At 39.3% G+C, this 19,444-nt stretch overlaps 1 protein-coding gene across 2 annotated transcripts in view; it reads right to left on the bottom strand.

Moving 5' to 3' along the window:
- SPOCK1 (SPARC (osteonectin), cwcv and kazal like domains proteoglycan 1) overlaps positions 1-19,444 on the bottom strand; it is a 322,834-nt gene that overhangs the window by 60,863 nt on the left and 242,527 nt on the right. For both annotated transcript variants that reach the window (XM_033006056.2, XM_033006057.2), the window contains one exon: positions 5,488-5,602. In XM_033006056.2, coding sequence (XP_032861947.1) covers positions 5,488-5,602 — 115 coding nt within the window. The remainder of the gene's footprint in view (positions 1-5,487; positions 5,603-19,444) is intronic.

Raw genomic sequence — 19,444 nt, 5'->3', positions numbered from 1 at the left:
CCCTTTTTAATGAGATACACTAAAGCTTTGAAACTCTTGGTAATCTTGGTTTGAATGTTTTTGTTTTACCACTCCCAGAGTTTGAGACTCAAATGGGTAATTTAAAAGTCTGTCTTGGAAATTCACTGTCAGAAGGAGTCTTGTTCAAAGCTAGAGCCACAAAAGGAAAAATTTCCTCGCAAATCAAACCCAGGAACCAATTTCAACTCCACCATGTTCATGGATCAGACTTCATAAACTTTAAAATTATGTACTCTGCAGTCATGAAAACTTGTGAATAGCAATTTGAAACTGAAATATTTGCTGAAGTGGATTTCAAAGAAATACTTAGTTCCAAAACTTTAAATTCATTTAGTTGTCAGTCATTCAGGGAGAAGCCATACAACGTGTTTGGAAAAAAAAGACTGTGATTTCTTTGAATGAACTTCATGCACTGCATGCTCTTTTTATAAAGGAATGGAACATTACACCCTCTCATCCATCACACCAAACAGAGCTGGTAGTTAAATGCTACAATTCATATCCTAAATTATACCCTAAACAAGGTAGTTTCTTGATTAAGCTGCCAAGACCTATTCCTGTAACTTAAAAATGTTCTCTTGGTTCCCTTTAGAAATTTAAACAACACTCAGTATAATTGAATATATTTGCTTCTGCCTAGTGACCTTAAATTTCCCTTACCAAGATAATAGCATTTTCTTAGAAGTTGCCTTGGGCATTTCTACAAGGTCAAAAAGACACAACGCACATATAGGGATAAACCTACTTTGAATTACTGCATCCATTCACGCTCCAGTGGCTCTGCAACCCTAATAGCAACAAATGAAGACTAGTATCTTGGGAGTATAGCACTCAGTTTCTTAGAAAACACAAAAAGAGGGTATGGTCAGAACGAGCCCTGACATGTTGTTAAACATTTACCATCCTGCCTGAGCTACTATGTCGCTAACACATGTAATAACCAGGAGTCCCACAGGTATTGGGGAAGCTGACAGAACCACATTATTGCAACTACAAATTCACATTTGCCAAGAGATGCCCCAATCATTTCACAATGTTGTCTTGTTGATAGAGTGATCTTCACGTTCAAGGGAAAAAAAAATCTCTTCCCCTGCCAGTAGGTTCTGAAGAACTAAAACTGGTTGTTTCTCATCTGAAGTCCTTTGTTTATGGAGGGGTTTTAGAAGCTTCAACTGGTGTCAAAACGAGTTACACTTGATGAGAACTCTAGTTAATATTGCAGAGCTTCTGGAAAGAGGTACCCGAAAACCACCAACAGACAGAACTTTGTGTCCTAAATAACTTCTGTCACTTAGGTGCCACTAAGAGTCAGTTACCAATCCTTTTCTTTTGTCGAAATTATAACCTTACTCATTTTATAGTATTAGATAAAAGGGCACATATGCTCTGAAAGGGCAGCTAACCTCAGGGCAGATTACTGCTTAACCTTTGTCTCTGGGTAGCTGAGTTAAAAATCAGCAGCTATCATGGAAGCATATTGTAAAGCTGGGATACTGCTGTGAATAATGAAGCATATAAAGTGTTTTGATACATTAAAGGAATCTAAATGGGCCTCAAAAAGAAAAGAGAAAAAGCATTGGGGCTTGTCTTTGTTTCCAAAATCTTCCATTAGTACCCTCACAGAGTCCTGTTTTCTACCTCTCAGACTCTGACTCAAAATTCCATTTAAGAAAATGAAGAACACAATCCTGTCATACCCTCAAAGATTTAACTTTATGCTAGAAAGATTATAGTGTTGTTATTTGCCATTAAAGGTAAAAATTCTGGTGGTTTTCTTTTGATATCATCTGTTATTTTATTAACGTCTCCATAGTACCAGTTAGCGGTATAAAAGGAATTAAGACTTTTTAACGTGTTTATTACTCCTGATTTTCATCCTCAAAGCAGAGATGTTTTTGAAAGAGTCCAGGGAGGAGGAAGGAATAAAACTGAGACACTGCAGTCAATTGTTACCTCCAAGCACATACACTTAGATTATTTTTCTTTGATGCTGCTGCCAATTTTATTCACAAGCATATAAAAAAAGGTCATGACATTTAGAATTACAGTACTCTGGAAATTAAATGTTCCTTTACATTTTTAATTTCTGAAAGTAATTTATTATGGAATAATATTTGAATATGATTGAATGAATGTGTAAAGATTAATGCAAACTCCCTTCAAATTAGAAGTTCACAACCACATACATTTAACCTTGTTGTATAATAGGCATAAAAAAGTTTATGCAGTAGCTCTAAGAGCTGCATTTCCATTTTGCGGGAAGCATTTGCACTGTAATTCTCCTTAGTATTTTTCCACTGACATGTCTGTATGAGGCATGAGGTTTAGCTCTCTATCATTTTCTACTTAAGATTACGCTGTATTTGAATAGATTTCACAAACCTGCCAACTAAACACAGAGCAGAATCTGAGTCCCAACTGTCTACAAAATTCTTTTATACAAATTTTTATATGAGAAATATAACTACTGATTTTTATACCAGTTCAGCAACATTAATGATACTATTGTAATACATGAGGAAAATAAAATAATTTTGTGTGAAGACTAGAGAGAACACTAAGGTACCAAGTAACCAGAATGCTAGTCAGAAGCTCCAGGGTGAGAGGTCTGGGGATTTGATGTAGGGAACATCACTCAGGGGACTGCCATGCTCTGCCATGGGATTGCCTCTTACATCTCACAGATGTCACCTCAGATGCTAGTCAGGCCTTATTTTGCCAAAGCCAGGTGACACTACTTGTTGAGCAAATAAAGGAATCTTATGAAAGGCTATGCTATGGAAGTTTTTTGTGATCAACAATTAGAAATCATAACTATCTCATAAACTTAAGGAAAGCTGGTTGGCTTCCAGGCTGTAAAGGGCAGACACACACAATAATGAATCCCTTTTCAGATGCTGCTAAAATTGCACCTGGGTAAAATTTCATAGAATCATAGAACAGTTTGGTTTGGAAGGGACCTTATAGATCCTCTCATATATAAAATTTACTCATGTTTTCGCATGGAAACTCCTGGAAGCTCTTCATTAAAAGACTGACAAATTATAAAATATTCAATCTGAGATTCTTACACTCAGTGAGGTCAACTGAACAGGCACTATTTGAAGAAAGGAGACTGAGGAAGTAAGTTAAAGGAAGTCTTTAAGTGGCACAAAGATCCAAAAGAAAATTTAAAATAAAGCAAATTAGAGAGTCCCTTTGTTATTGATTTTTTGATTGTCAATACCAAATCCTTATGTGGGCATTTCAGCACCTAATCTCAGAAAGAAACAGTGATAAAGCAAGATATTATACTGCTATAATTTTTTTGCATATACATATACAGACACACTATCACTCCCATGCCTGTACAATTATTTTCCTTATAACACTATAATCAGGCTCATGAGCAGTTTCTTTGCATACACTTGTTGCAGGAGATGACTAGTGCCTTCAGTGTTTTGAATGTTTCCATATACACATGGCAATGATTTCCCTTATTCCCCAGGGGATTATGCTCCTCCCAAGGGAGCAAGAACACTCTCTTCATGCTACACTGAAGATGGCAGAATTGAGGCATTTAACATCCTTGTCACCAGGGCAATGGCAGAGGTACTATTAGCTCAAGTCTGGACTGTTGAAAAAGCCTTCAGGAAAGTTGCTCTGCAGATCACCCCATCCATTAAATTAATGCTTTGTTGGCTGGAGTTAAAGTTTTGAGTCAAGCAAAACAAAAGGCTGGGTTTCAGAATACATATACCCTGCCAAATTGCATTTATCAAGATAAGGGTTATTAGAATCTTTTTTCTCTTGTGTGAATGAAATTGTAAGCTTAAAATGTCACTGAAGATTTATTAATCTGATACTCTTTCTGATAAGGGCAAAGAAATAGAAAGGGCAAAGAAAAATAAATATTTCTGGTAGCCTGATAAGGGCTACAAGAAATAGAAAATATGAATAAGGCAATTTATCAGTAGGTATACTGTAACCAAAAGATTCAAGCCACATAAAGCAATATTACAGTTATATATTGATTTCAGAACCTTGCCATCTAAAATACTTCATCCAAGTTTGATAGCTATGCAGAAAAACGTCTGTGATTTGCAAAAAATGAAATAAACCTGAATTTTCAAAACCTAGGCTGGAGAATCACTTCTTGTTCTAGAAAGTGGATGGAGGCCTAATGTGAAAACTGGTGCTGTGCTAGAGGATAGCATTTGTAGAACAGGATTATCAGTGTTTTCAAACTGAAGCAACAGGGCCTGAACTAACCAGAGGAAGTGCTGATTAAACTTTTTTTTCCTGTTTCTGTGCCTGCTACTGTCAGAATGTGTCCATAGTGGGGAGGAGCAAGAATGAAGAGAGGTTCTCAAATATTTTGGGTCAAACAAACCATTGTTAAAACTTCATCTTTTTTATACTCTATGTGGTGCACAAGGCAAACATGCATTTCACAGCTTAACAAGACAGAACAAACCTTGTGTAAGTCACTGCCTTGGTTTAGTGAGCTACTAATACAGATCTGATCCCAGCAGCTGTGAGTGAACTCTTCTAGCATTCCTCCTAAGAGAGGGGATGTAACACTGCACTTAAAAGCAGGCCAGTATTCCCTTTGCCACAGATGCTGTCACCAGTACATCTGCACTCATATCAAGAAACCAGTCACAAGTAACAACTCTTTTCCCTTCCAAAGGGCTTTCCCCATAGCAGGGCTGGAACTCTTAGAACCTGGCTGTGGCACTTGCCCTGCTGCTGGACTTCTGCTTTCAGTCAGTTTTTTTTGCAAGAACTAGTTCTTTTTGGGTGAGATTACTCTGAGACAGCTTGTGCTTACTTCCTTGGGAAATACCTGGGGGAGTGAATTAGCTCACCAGGCTTTCTGACCTAAATAGAGAACTCACTGGAGAGCTGGCAGGGAAAATGGCCTGTTGTGCTGAGACTCCAACCTTCAGTTTTATATAACATCATTTGCAATTAGTTTGTTGTTGAAACAATTTAAGTACAAATACTTATATCTATTTAATATATATTTGACTTCTAATGATAATGTTAATGACACTAAAGATTAAAATGACAATTCAGATCCCATGTAACATATATGTGTGACTTTAAATGACTGTTTGGTTAACACATAGGCTACTGATTATTATTATTATTATTTTTTTAACTTACAAAGTAATGAACCATCAAGTAGTATTTTTTTCTTTTCTGTCTTCTTTTATGATGATTCAATATTTTCAGTCAAAACTAGAACCATTAGCCAGAACTCAGTTTTCCTATGAGACTCTAGCAAGTGGGTGTTAGTTTTGCAGCAGTTGAGATGCTCGAAAGCACTACATGTTTAGAAAAGGATTAGTTGTATCTTAGCTTGTTACCAGAAAGTGTTACATATAAAATATACTAGTTAAGAAATACCTTTCTTATGTTTTTCTAAGAACATATCAGGAACCAATTAATCAGCTATAATTCCATTAACAGCCAACTCACCAGTCTTCTCCGTCTTGTGTTTTGAACTTTCAGGTTCTGGAAGGCAGGGGCAGGGCCCTTCACATCGAACTGTGATGGTTTTGCCAGAAGTACATGCATGAAACTCCAATTTGCACTAAAATCATAAAAAAAAAAAAACCAAGAATACATTTTGAATTAGGACAAAATATAAAAGCAGCAGCTGTGGATTAAATGAGAAATTGCATTTAGCAGTAATGGCATTGGACAGATTGCAAAACTTCAGTCTCTATTGAAAATGCCATTGTTTTTATTATTACAGATAACAACAATAATAGCTACTTCCTATGCAGAGTTTTGCATGGCACTTCTAAATGTGCCTCATGAAATGTTGTTATTATTCCCTGCTTAAATATATGGAATCTGCTGCATAGAAAGTTGAAACAATTTCTTCTAGGTCACCTAAGAGATCAGTGGCAAAGCTGGGAATAATATACAAACCTCCAGAATCCCATGTGTTTTCTATGCTGTGCTACCATGTTTTGGTGTGAAATCATGCCATCTATCACCTGTTTCCACTACTGACTTATTAGTTTGGTCTTTTGAGGATCTGGGAGCTCTCAACTTCCACTGCAAGCAATGGGTTTGGTCTGAATGACATCCACGAAAAGACACCAATCCTCAAAGTGGTGAGAAGTGAAAAAAATCAGCTTATCAACTGAGACTGGTCCTTCAACATGTCAGCTTCTCTGAACGAGGAGGAAATTTTAAATGACTCCTACCAATAACTAGAAATTTACTTAACAGTTAGAAGCACCATTCCTAAAAATAGCCATCCATCAAGCAGTGAACTCCAGAAATACAAGAAAATCATAAAAGTGAAAAGTGAAGATTAAACCATGAGCAGTACAGTATAGTTCCCTATATCTGAATATTGTTACTTGTTCCTTTCCCTTCCCTAAAACCTCAGCAGGCAGGATTTACAGCCCCTGTTGACAGTCACCATGTTCAAACCATTTAGGACAACAGGACATGTGCAGTATTGGATGAATGAGACAACTTGAGAGAATTAATATTGCAAAAGTGAGCCAGTTAAAAAGTCCTGATTTATAACATGCTGACTATTCATAGCCTTTGCTGTTTGCATTACATATATTTCAGCGCTGTCTTTCCTCTTAGAGCTTTGTGCCTGTGCAGTTGTCCTCGCTGCAGTTACTGCCCCAAGGACGTTTTCCCCAGACTGTGCCCAGTGGCATGGTTGCTGGAAACTGGATTAACGTAGTAATAAAATGGAGTAAAAGAAAACAGCACATAGAAGCAGGAACAAAAATGTGTGAGGTGTTCTCTTTGGCTTAATAACTAATGAACTGAATTCAGTTCATTTTTTTTTTGTCTGCTTCAAGCAGAGTTTACCAGATCAGAATCTGAGGGTTTTTAATGCAAGGAAGAGTTTTGCCTTCAGCACTGAGGCTGGCGCTCCTCCCTGCAGAGACTGCCTCCTGCCAGGGGAAATCGGAAATTTTAGGCTGAAAAATCCCTTTGATTAGTCTGAGTTTTATTATAGATTAATTCGGTTCCATTTAAAAGTAGGCCAGCACGCTTACATGGTGTGACACAATGTGTTTTGAAATGCGGAGCTTTTTTTGAAGGCCAAAGGACACCCAGCATAAGATCATGGCGTTATCCAGTGAGGAAGCAGTGGGCAACTGGAGCTCAGCTAGCAACAGCCACTGACGAAAATCACAGCATCATCTTCTGTTCTGTTATTTTGGTACAATGGAAGCCAAGAGAACAGAACAGGATGTTGTTACAAGATAAATACCTCCTGCTTTGAAAATACTGCAAATATCTTGGCTTTTCCTCCACTTGTTTTTGTTGAAAGGGCTCATCTTTGCCCAGGCTTTAATCTAACAGCAGGAGACCATTATCCTGTGCCTACATCCTCTTCTGTTGACATTATCTCCTGGCCATTCTGAACTTCAATGGATGGTGGTGGTTGCATGCTCTGTGTGATGTTCTGCCCTTCTGATTTAGAAGATGCATAGCCACAAACAAACATGTGCAAGCTTAGCTTGCGCTTTACACTAATTTATTGCAAGACTGAAAGGAACATAAGTACTTTTTTTTCATTTGTTTGCTCCATAAATGCACTTGCTTAATCTATGTGGTTTGGACAGAACAAACATAAGAAAAGAAGCATCAGAAGGAAAAGAGAACTGGAGAAAGGAGAGCATTCTCTCAGCGCACAGTCCTGGAGGCAACGACTCTTTCTGCAGTGTGTTCTGATAGTCAATATGTTATTGAGAACACAGGCATAAATCTTCTTCCTGCCGCTGGAGTTGATCATTTAATCCCTTACTGAACATCAATTAGTTACATATTTTATTATGCATAATAAACGTAAATTATGTATCTAAGCATTAGCAATTATACTTCATATACCACCTTTAAGATGGTAAGGCCTATTTCAAGCCTGTCATTATATGCAGTTAAGAAAAAAGGAGCTTTACACTTGGAAGCAACAAGGTAAGTTTTTCCTCAGCTTTCCTCAAGACTGATTAAAAATTACAACCCAAAAGCTCAAAAAAAAAAAATCAAAAAAGAAGCTACTTAAAAAGAGCTGTCTCTGTGATCTGAATGCACAGGGCAAGGAAAGCTAAACTTGGAGATCACAATGGTGCATAGGTTACACCTATGATTAACCACATTATATTCACACCCTACTAGTTTGGGGTGTTGGTTTGTATGCATATAGAACTGGGGTGGCAGCTCAGTGTTGGGGGAGGATGATAAAAGAACTCCATTGTTTTAAATACTAAATTAGGATAATACTGATTACTTTTCAACACCTAATCGCTGCTTTTCCCTTTTTGAAAGAAAAACATGGATATAGCATACTTTCCATGTGATGGTATGCTTATTCATTGTAATAGCCCACACAAGTAGCCCACCTTTGGATTTACTGACATTGCCTAAGCCAAACTAAGTGACATCCAGGGGTAGAATGGCCATAGAAGATGTCTTGTGGGTCAGTAATGATGTTTTCGGACTACTCTGCCACTGAATCTACAGTCTAAAAGGAGTCAGTTGGTTTTCCCCAGACCATGGACACTACATTTATATTTTTGTGAAGAAGAATGAAATGCCCTTTTTCCTTTTTGCCATCCTCATCTCCTTCTCACATGAAAATTAAAAGACACACAATATAGGACAAAACATAATAAATGAAGGAATGATCCAACCTATCAGTCTTTAGCAGCAAAAGTACATTACAATTTTTGCAGACACGAGTCACAAAGCTCCTTGCAGTGATTCTACACAGGACTGACAGGGAGCAGTCCCACAGTTTGGGGCTGGTCCCTCTGATTTCAGGGAACTCATCTCACTGGTGATATGACTGGATATGCCTTGACTCTTTGCTGAGCTTTTCTTCTAGTAGAGGTCCCTGGGTCCTGCCAAGCTTCATGTTTCTCTGCTACCTCTCTGGTGTTTGAACTGCATTTGTTTACAATGAACCCCAAGGCCCACATAAACATCTCTAAACTATTTTACTGCAAATGGAAAAGCAGCTCTGTTATTTGTTGCTAAATGTATATGGAGATCAATAAAATATATGAGGGAAGAAACGGCTGAACATATTCATGGAAAATTCATAAATTAATTTATTCAACTAAGATGTAGGAAATTATTGCAGAGTGTGTTTTGGCTAAAGTGTTCCCCTGAGAATCCACTACTCATATAATGATTCCCTCTTTATTGTCAGTGAATATATAGCAATGTGTTTTGCATAAGCATTCACATTTGAGGAAGAAAGAAAATAGCTACATAAAATTTATTCCCAGCTATTTTATTCTTGTCTGTCAGTCTCCAGCCTGTAGTCCCTGTTAGAGTAGAACCTAGATATTTTTTTAATGATGTAATAAAACAGTGTATCTCTGTCTTTATACTGGCTTTCAACTTTTGGCAGCCAGGCTTTGATCTAACCTGCATGTAAGTGATATTGTTGAATAAGTTACTATGACCTTTTACACAAAGGTGTGTATTTGACTACCGAACGTCTGCATGGACAGCTTAGTACAGCCTCCAGACCACATTAATGCCTTGAAGAGCTTTGCATCCTGATTCAAGGAACGCACATATTTGCTTAAAACACAGCCCAATCTGGCAGCAGTGGGGTGGAAGAGGGGACAGCAGTTCCATCAGGAGCATCTGTACAGAGCATCCTGGCTGGTATCAGGGATGTGCACCTCCCTGCTCTGCTGCAGAGCTGAAACTGCCTCTGGCAGCCAGTCAGCTCCAGGTGAGACAACAGCTTTGGCAGCTACTCCTTCCACCGGCAGCCACCCAGCTGGTCCCTGCCGAGCTCAGCAGAGCAGACAGGAACACTGCAACAACAAATGCGCCCAACAGCAGAGATGGACTTAGTGCACATTGACAATATTTGATGCATTATCTACACATGCTGGGATGAAAACTGGCAGCTCAGTCTGTAATGACATAGCTGTGCATTTCTTCATTGTGATTCTAATTACAATATATAGGGAAAATACTGTCAGATCCTTTCATAGAGATACTGATGTAATTGAGAATCTGCTGCAGGTGCCCCAGGTGGTCTGGGATAGACTATGTGCCTAACATTGCTCCTGCTCGTAGGGCCACAGAGAGGACAGACAAGCAGAGTACTTTGTGCAGGCTCAGCATCCTGGCTGATCTCACAGCCCTGATAACAAACCCCAGGGAACGGGATGAGGAGAGAGCATGCTTTATCCAGGGTTCAGCAGGGGGGAGGCTCTAAGAGACCCTGACTTGGTCTTAATGCATAAGGTTTGTAATATGAAATCTATAACTTAAAATTTCTTGTAGTTATGCTAATAAAAAAGAAAATGTTAGCTTCCAAACTTAGCTTCTGTCATTAATTGAATTGTGAAGGAAAAAGAAGAGCAGCATATTTTTGTTGGTGGGAATATCTAGGAATTATCAGATGATATACATGATGAAGATAAAATACCATGAAGTCTCTTTCTCAAAAGACTGAAAATTGGAATAAGAGGTTAAATATCATAGTATACTAATTAGAATATATGTTAAATATCTGAAATATTACTTCTTACTAATAGCAGTGGTTCTAAAACTCTGTTGCTGAATAGTACTCTCGCCTAGAAGACGCTGCATCTTCTTTAGCACCCTGCAGCTTTTTACATTTCTACTGAGAATTATTTCAGTGCAGTATTTGTTTTATGGTGCATCTTTTGTTCCCTCACAATATGTCTCTTCTAAACTTCAGATACAAATAACAAAAGCTTATTATTTTCTACCTTATCTTTTACTCAGTACCTGCCACCGGCAGAAGCTAAAACTTCCTGAAATTACAGCATATATATTTTTTAGTCCAGAGATTCTTTATATCAGTAGCTTTTTGTACATATCTGTCTTAGCTGATAATTAGAATCCATTGGAATTCAGACATCCATTTGAGAAGGGTTGTTTGTTTACATGCTTTAGAGCAGTGCTTGCCATTGCCTCCTTAGCTAGGACTTTTATCACTGTTTTCTTTATAAACCTGTTTCCAGTTTTCATCAGATGGAAAAAAAAATACTATATTTGGAATATACTCAGACCAAGAAAATTTATATATTTTTATTTTAAACTTGGCACAGTAAAAAACATTCAGTATTTTTTCTTCACATCCCAAAAGAAACGTCATATGGTGCACTCCCATTGCATCCTGCTGAACATGTACATTAAAAAGATTGAATGGGAATTCTACAAGCTTTTTAGGCTCTATAAAACCTGAAATCCTGAAAACCACTGCCCAGTTGGGCAGCTGGGAGACAGCAACGTCAACCATGTGAATTCAGATTTGCAAAAAGTCAGACACTAATGTGAAATCCTGACACGAGTCTCAAATTTTGGGCTATGTGACAGGGTTGTGTGGTCCCTTGTCACTTCTCCTCCCTGCCGTGCAGTTCTGCTGCCTCTTTGCTGCTCTGCAAACCAGAGCCTTGCCCACATCCCCCTGCCCTGGGCTCTGGAGGAGGGGTGGGGCTGCACTGGGACCGGGCAACAGAGCTCCGAGCTAGCACTGAAAATATGGACCAAGCTTTGTCCTGAGGACTAACCACTTGGGTAGGCTTTATATTGATGAAAGTGGATATTGGACAGACTAGCATTTTGTTAGCTAATATAGTCATCTAATTTCTCTGGGCTTGCTGTTCCTTCTGCTTGAAGGGCAAGTTCCCAACAGCAGAGCTTTCTGTCCTGTGTATGATCTGCTCCAGGATGGGACTGGCTTGTGTTACTGCAATAACAATAAAAGGGAGGCTGGGGGAAAAAAAAAATAATTTGTTTTCTATTAGAGTAGATACCAGGTGAACATACAGCACGTCATCTTTGCAATAAAAGCTATACAAAGATATCTTAAAAACTTGGTGTTCTAATTAGGAGCTCTGTTCTCCTTATGAGACTACATAGACGCTGCTGATATTAATGGGAGTTACGCATGCACACCAGTGGTGAAATAAACTCTAATTAACACAAACTATTGTGTAAATACATATTGAGCCATTTTCAAAATGTGTGTTAGTTGTAGCTTTGAAGCAGATATTATAGCTGACTGGCTCAGAAATCACCCTTACTACAAGAAGTGACATGATGGACTTTACTATATCTCAGGTAAACAACAAATACTTGAGAAAGTCTCTCATTGCACACTTAGCTGACAGGCTAGTGGTTCATCATCCACTAGAAAAAGAGAACAATTCCCAGGTATGGGGTCAAGAAGAGAGAGACCCAGGTTCCAAGGCACTAATATTAAATAGGCTGAACAGATTTACACAGCTGAATGCAGTAACACCTAAAGGTCTCATGCAGCAAAGCTCTGAGGACCACAAATTGCTCTACGTTCCACAGCTCTGCCTTCTGGAATCCTGCAGCTCTAATGAGGGAGAGCTGCAAGACTTTGCCCTCCGGGTAAAATTAACCAGTGTGCAGAGGGAAAGCTTAAGACCTAGGCAATCTTTCAATATCACTCTTTAAGTCAGGAGGTCACATCATTAACACTGCCAACTGCAAGCGCTCCAAACACGTGGCTCAGGTCCCTAAAATTAAGCTTGTCAATTTTAAGATTTTTAAAATGTAACACTTTTTTTTTTTTTTTTAATTTTTCAGCTGCCTTTTTTTTTTTTTTTGGTTAGGTTCCAGACATATGCAAGCAGTAAGTTATATGTTTTGGACTCTTAAAGTGTAAGTTTAAACAACTGACTACCAACTCCAGAGAAACTGGAAAGACAGAAGTTTCACCTTCCAGGAAGAGACAATCAGTTCCTGGCTCGGGCTTCAGAAGAGACCAAGCTGAGTTGCAAGGGGCAGCTATCATGTAATTCAGGATGGCATTAACTGCATATTTTGTGGCTCCACACTATAATTAGAATTTTGCACACCTTTCTAAAAATAATTTTCAACTTCTCAGTAACAGAAGAGCAGAAGGGGCTCCTTGTTTTCATCAGTTAAAGAGTTGTTTTAGAAAACAAACAGCCTGACCACTCAGCAGAGAGTCAGCACTGCTCTTACGAAGAGTCCATGCATCTTCCTTGCGTTCAAATTCATGCATGAGAGATCCTTAAGAGAGCCTGTGACCATGGGGTACAAACTGGGAGAAGAAGGGGGAAAAAAGGAGCAGGGCAGAGCTGCAGGAGCAGGCATGCCAGCGGTGAGCTCTCGGGACAGCGGCTGGAAGCACCCTCCCATGGCGTGGGCACCCAGGGTAACGGCACAGCTAAAGCAATGGCTCCAGAGCAAAGTATCTGACCACACTGCCGTCGGAATACAGATTTGTAAGTGTTCTGCCATTAATTTGTTTCTAAAGGACTACCTGGTTGAGCTTTCATATTTGTAATTGGACTCAAAGCAGCAAAAAGCTTTGCATTTAAATGTTACCCTGTTGGTTAAAGCTACCCAAATAAGAACTACAGAATTAAAAAAAAAACAAAAACAAAAAAATCAAACAAACCAAAACCCAACCAAACAAAAAAACCCTGCTGTTTCCTAGACTAACTGATGAGTTAGTAGGTCGACTGCTTGTAGGCATGTTGAACCATTTCAGTGTTTGAATGGCAGGGCTGCAAACCAAAGAAATTATCATGTACTTGTGCTACTGCAAACTGCCCTCATGGACAGAGCAAAATCAGATAATTTAGGGACTTCTAGACAGACCACTGAAGGACAAAATTCTGTTTTAATACAAAACAAATTTCAGTGAGTAATAGCTGACAGTCAGTTCAGTGTGAAGCAGGAATTTTTTAAAAATGCAGTTAATTGCATCAGCTAGCTGATATGTCATATAAGGTCACAGGACTGGATGCAGGAGGAAGAGGCCATTCAAGGGACCATTTATTAATGCAATGTAACAATGAAAAAAATGGTCGCCATTTTGTGAACAAAAAAGAAAATAGTTTGCGGTACAACAACCCAACTTCAGTTAGAAATTTAATTTGTTTTTACAAGTAATTTAGATGTCAGTTCTGGAAATAGCTAAGCCAAGTCAGAGGGAGGCATATCTTAGTTGGTTTATCATTTTGTAAGAAATTCAGGTGCTTATTGGAACAGCAGAGGCCAAGCAGGGCTGCAACTTGACACAGAAGAGTCAATTCGTAAGCGGAAACATTTGTGCAATGCTGATTTCAAATTTTCCTTCACTGGCTGAAGAGACCAAGACAAGTTAAAAAGGCAAATGAAGACAAAGCACTTCTGTCACTATGAATGGATGAGTCAAAATAAAGACAGCCATGCCTCCTCTTCTCTGAGATGTAAAACAAAGTACCAGTCTGTGTTAAACCTGCAAACCACACTGCTCTCCTCCGATTCCACCTCCGGTTAGTCTTCATGCAATGGCTACTACAAGGTAGGCACACACTTGTTCTCTCCACAGCAGAGTCACATTCTTAGACTGAAATCTGAGCTTCAGCTTGCAGTTTGGTTTTGCTGACTCTATAGCTCATTTTTGAGTTCCAAGGCCATGCCTGCACTCTGGGCTCTGCGAGCTGGTTCCTTGTGCATGAATGCAGGAACTGAGGTGCCGAGGAGATGATGCAAAATCACCCATCCCCAGGGGCAGCTCCGGCTCACAGGAAGCTCAGCCAGAGAGGCAGCTCTGCACCTGAACCTCTCCTCCACAAAGGGATGTGCTACCACAGGGTGGCACTAATTTGGGGATCTCTGCAGGATGCTTCATTGTGTGACATAATCATGCACTTTGCCTGATAATTACTGCTATGAGCTGTCTTTGGAGATGTTAATTCTCTAGTCAGAGATATTTGCAGGATCAGAATCCAAATGCAAATCTAGGCAGCAATGTTGGTTTATTTAAAAAAAAAAAATTTAAAATGTATTGTAAAGCCCATATGGTATATTCACATACAAAAGCATTTCCTGTCGCTAAATGTCTACTCCTTTTTCCTCCTCCAGGATTTACGTGGTAGTTCACTGATGATGATGATTTTCTAGTTGCACATGGGAGTTTTTCTTTTCAGTACACTAGTGTTGTGGTTTGAGCCTGGTCAGCAGCTAAATGCTACGCAGTCACTCACCCACCCTCCCCACTTGGGAACGGGGAAGGAATCGGAGGGGCAAAGGGAGACTCGCGGGTTGAGATAAAAACAGTTTAATAACAGTAACAGAACAATACGCTGACAGCAGTACCAGCGGGTAAGGTACAGTACAGCTGCTCACCTCCCGCCGACCAACACCCACCTGCTCCTGGCTGGCGATCCCCAACACACAGGCCCCACAACCACACTCCCGGAAGTGGCAGCCTCCCCCAGCCCACTCCTGCCTTTATATAGTGAGCACAATGTCACATGACACGGACTATGGGCCAATCGGGGCCCAGCCCTCCAGCTGTGCTCCCCCCGCCCCCGCACACAGGTGAGGGCACTGGGACCTGGGGAGCCCCTGGGGTCTCAGGGTGCTGCAGCTCCTCCCGCTGCCCAACCAACGGACACTGTAGGCCAGCCTGAACCAGGACAACTAGTCTGCCACATCCTAAGATGTGGACTTTAAAAATCACTGTCCTACTGCATTTGTTTTCTTTCATTTCTCTCTCTATACATATATATACATTATATTGTTTTTGCCTCTATGAAATCATTCTCTATTCTAACTCTTCATAATTGTGAGCAGAGAATTCATAACTAATGGCAGCATTGAAACTGAAAAGAAGCTACTTAATTTTATTTTCTTTTTAATAGACCAGAGCCATCTTAGTTTAAAAATAAAGAAAAATCACAGGAAAATAACTGGAGATTTGGAACCATTGATGCTGCTTGAAAGGTACTTGCCATGTAACTGAGATGCGTTCTCATTCTGTAGCCATTTACTGACCACATGAGAATGATGATTTGTCATTTTTACTTGCTTCAAATTACTCAAGGTAATTTAATTTCTCTCATGGAGATGACACATCAGATAACGTGAACATAATCAAGAGGTAATGATCTGTAGCTCTATGCACATACAGATACTCCAGTTATCGGCTAAACAACTGCCTACATATGGCAGAGGGAAGGCAATGGATGACATTCAGATCCTCAAGCACAGGGTTTCCACCCAGGCAATGACATTTTAAACTGAGCAATTTAGTTATCCCATGCAACTGTATCAATCTACTCAGTCATTCTCATATCCATCTGTCCATACCTGGGCAAAAAGCAGCATCTGGTGACCACTATAAAGGGTAGGCATAATCCCTTCAGGCTTTTATGCAATTGGTATGATGGCAATATCTTAGCATCTCAAAACTCTCTCAACCAACTCTTTCCATCAATCAGTAACTGCAGAGTCATATGCCTACAGTAGGAGAACTATAGCACATAAGGAGCCTAAAGCAAAGGATTGGTTATTGGCATTATGTGAAGGTCCTGTATTAGCAGTTACTTTGGTGTCTGATGTGTCTGACTGTTTTTAGGATCAAGATTCTGACTGCTATGGTTGTACAGGCTGAGAACAGCTCAGAAGTGGAATTTAACCCCCTGTCGGATGTATTTTTACAAATGAAAGTTGAAGAAAATTTGTTACTACACGTCCTTCACTTCTTGAAAAACTGGTGAATTAGTCTACTGAATTTGTTCTCTGCTGCCTACGTCTTCTCTAGCAACCTTGCCACAAATAACAAGTAACAGTTAAACTAGAATGTCATGTTCAAAATGTTCTGTGCTTCCCAGGGCCTGTGTTATCAAATTATTTGGGAGAAGGAGGAAGTATCTGGAAGCACCTCTGAGCCCACATGGAGAAGGGTATGGGGAGATTCCGGTAGGGACTGAGAGAAAAGAACAAGAGTCAGGTGAGATGCTGTACTTTGGGCTTCTGAGAGCTCATACATCCTTACTTAGCAATGGTTTCTCAAAACTCACTGCATTTCTCTTTCTAGAATAAGTAAAAAAATGGTGAGAGAAAAAGGATACAGATACACTGAAAGACTACTCTGGCTTCTTTGACAATTTGGAGGTGCAGTGAGCAGCTAATTACCAAACTCAGTAGTTTATTTATGCTACCATTCATATACCAAACATACAACCAAGTCCTGAAGTATGTCTGTAAAAGTGGAAATGTGAGCTTTTACAGCATGTGTGCTTGGTTTTCCAATGTTATGTTTTCTAACCAAACTTTGTCTTTCCATGTGAGAGGTGAAGGCCAGTTTGAGTTTTTTTGTTCCCAAATAACATCACTGATAATAAATTCCAGGAGGCCAATCATATTCTCTGGAATAGTTATCCCATTGCTTTCCCATCAAATCTATTAGATTAACTAGTTCACAATAGGTTTGCTCAGGTTTCACTGATCATGATGTGGCCCTAATAGTGTTCATTCCCTGTTACTGATGTATGAAATGTACAGTATCGAGTAAACTTTCAGATCTCAGAGAATTTTTGTCTGTTGTTTATAGACAGAGCAAATCTGAAATGTAACTACTAATATAAAATAAAGAACATTCTTCAGTACCACTGCTCTGGTTGCTTTCATAATAGCAACAAGATTTAAGTGCTAAGAATGTCAACTCATTTTTTAATTGACTTCTCAGAATTTTTATTTTGTGAAGAATAAATGAAAAAAAAAAAAGCCAAGCTGAAAGCCCCAATGTTAAAAAGCGCTGAAACAAAACATTTGGCAGTTAACTAGCAAAGAAGCTTCAGGAATGTATTTTGGAGTCTAGCAACCAATGAAGAGTAAGCTGGCTTAAGCTTTGAAGTCAAAGCTTTCAGAAATGCTTCTGATTTCTAAAGATGACAATAGAAACAATGAAAATTTAAAAAAAGGAAAAAAACAAACCCCAGGCCTAGTTCAATGCTCACTGAATGGATTCACGGTGAAAGACACCCATACAAAGACAGCAGAATTAGTCTGTTTGCTCAGAAATCAAGTAATCACAGCTAATCCTTTTGCAGTGTTATCCTGTGTTGGCCTTTAATAAATCTACTTTAAAGATGTACCCAAGCCAAGAAACACCTCCTTTGATATTTTAAATGGCTCAGATAAGCTGTTTGCTAGTAAAAACGCAAAATATGAATTCTGAAACTGAAAAAAAAAATGTCATTTTTCTGTTCTAAGAGGCTGGAACCTCTCAGGAAGGTCAGAGCACTTAGGATCACAACTTTTAAGCACCTCAAGCATTGGTGCCTCTTCTGCTTGTGCAGAAAGGGAAAACTACCTGGAATACAAGTCTCTCACAAGCCAGTTACCCAAAACCAGCCAGCCCCCTTGTTTTACAAGCCTTACATTGTATCATCTGGATACTGGAACAAGGAATTTTATATTTTAACTGAATGCAGACATAAAGCTTTGAACAAGGTAACTAAATTAGAGCAAATGACGATTTTATTTAAGCTTGTGTAATTAGCTATGAGTTAGCATAATGCACTAAGATTTTCTTGTTTCCTCTTCTTGTCAAGAACACAACATTCAATGCTTGTACTTTGGCAGATGATTCATAATGTAAATTAAAGAGTTTTTTCCTATTTTGACTTTGGCTGCAGAAAGGAGGATTTTAAAAATAATTCTGGCTTTACATATCAAACATACAACCAGCAAGCTGAACTGACAGCAAAAGTAACTAAGTTGTCCTTAGAGCAAAGGTACCTGTAGGCAGAGGAGTGTATGGAACTGATGGGTTTTTAAGTACCATCCACCACATGTCAATTTGTTTGATTGAGCAGTCACAACTGTGATTCTAATCAAGTTAGAAAAGGAGCCCTGTGATTACCATCATCAAGATTGGTAGCTTTCCCAAAAAAGAACAAACACTGTATTTGCAATCCTTACTTTTTACCGACTTCTCTTCAAAGGGAGTTCCCTTTCTCAGTGCAAAAGCATTCATTGCATAGGGCAAATCATCAACCAGCCATAAATGTCTCAAGAACAGAGCAAAATCAGCAACTCAAACTTAGTTGCTTTATGCTTTGATCATTCCCTTCAATAGAAATAGTTGCAGCTTTAGAGGGAGGCCTGGGAACATCTTGGAATGTTCTATAAGCTATATAAACATGCAGATGTCTGCAGGTGTCATGGTTAAGTGCAAGGAAGCCACATGCCTCACTGTCCTGTGGCCCCTTCTCAGTCCTCTGAGGAACTGGACTGGCTCAGCAAGGGTAACAATGGCAGAAAGCCATGTAGTCATAAAACACAGCACCCACTCTCATCAGGAAGTGACCATGACATTTGCCTTCATTTCCTCATTTCCCTCTGCCTTTCTCAGCAATGTGACCTTGATCCTACAGAGTCTGAACCAGGCAGATGTACAAATCCTTTTCCCTTCAAAGTACGCAGGGCAGAAGAACCCTGTCTTAAACACATTTTTGGCAAAATAATTCAGCCCATTGGGCACCTGCCTTCTAGGTCCTACTGCAGTATGAACTGACAGAGAGTAGTGAATATTACTGGAGGAGAGAATTGCTTAACATATTTTTAATTACATTCACTGTGGAACAAATAAACACCTCCGTTTAAGACA

This window comes from Tyto alba, unplaced genomic scaffold (assembly GCF_018691265.1).
Source record: "Tyto alba isolate M040663 unplaced genomic scaffold, T.alba_DEE_v4.0 Super-Scaffold_17, whole genome shotgun sequence".
NCBI classification, from domain to species: domain Eukaryota; kingdom Metazoa; phylum Chordata; class Aves; order Strigiformes; family Tytonidae; genus Tyto; species Tyto alba.
The sequence above is the reverse complement of the archived record's forward strand: the minus strand, read 5'-3'. Positions and strand labels throughout refer to the sequence as shown.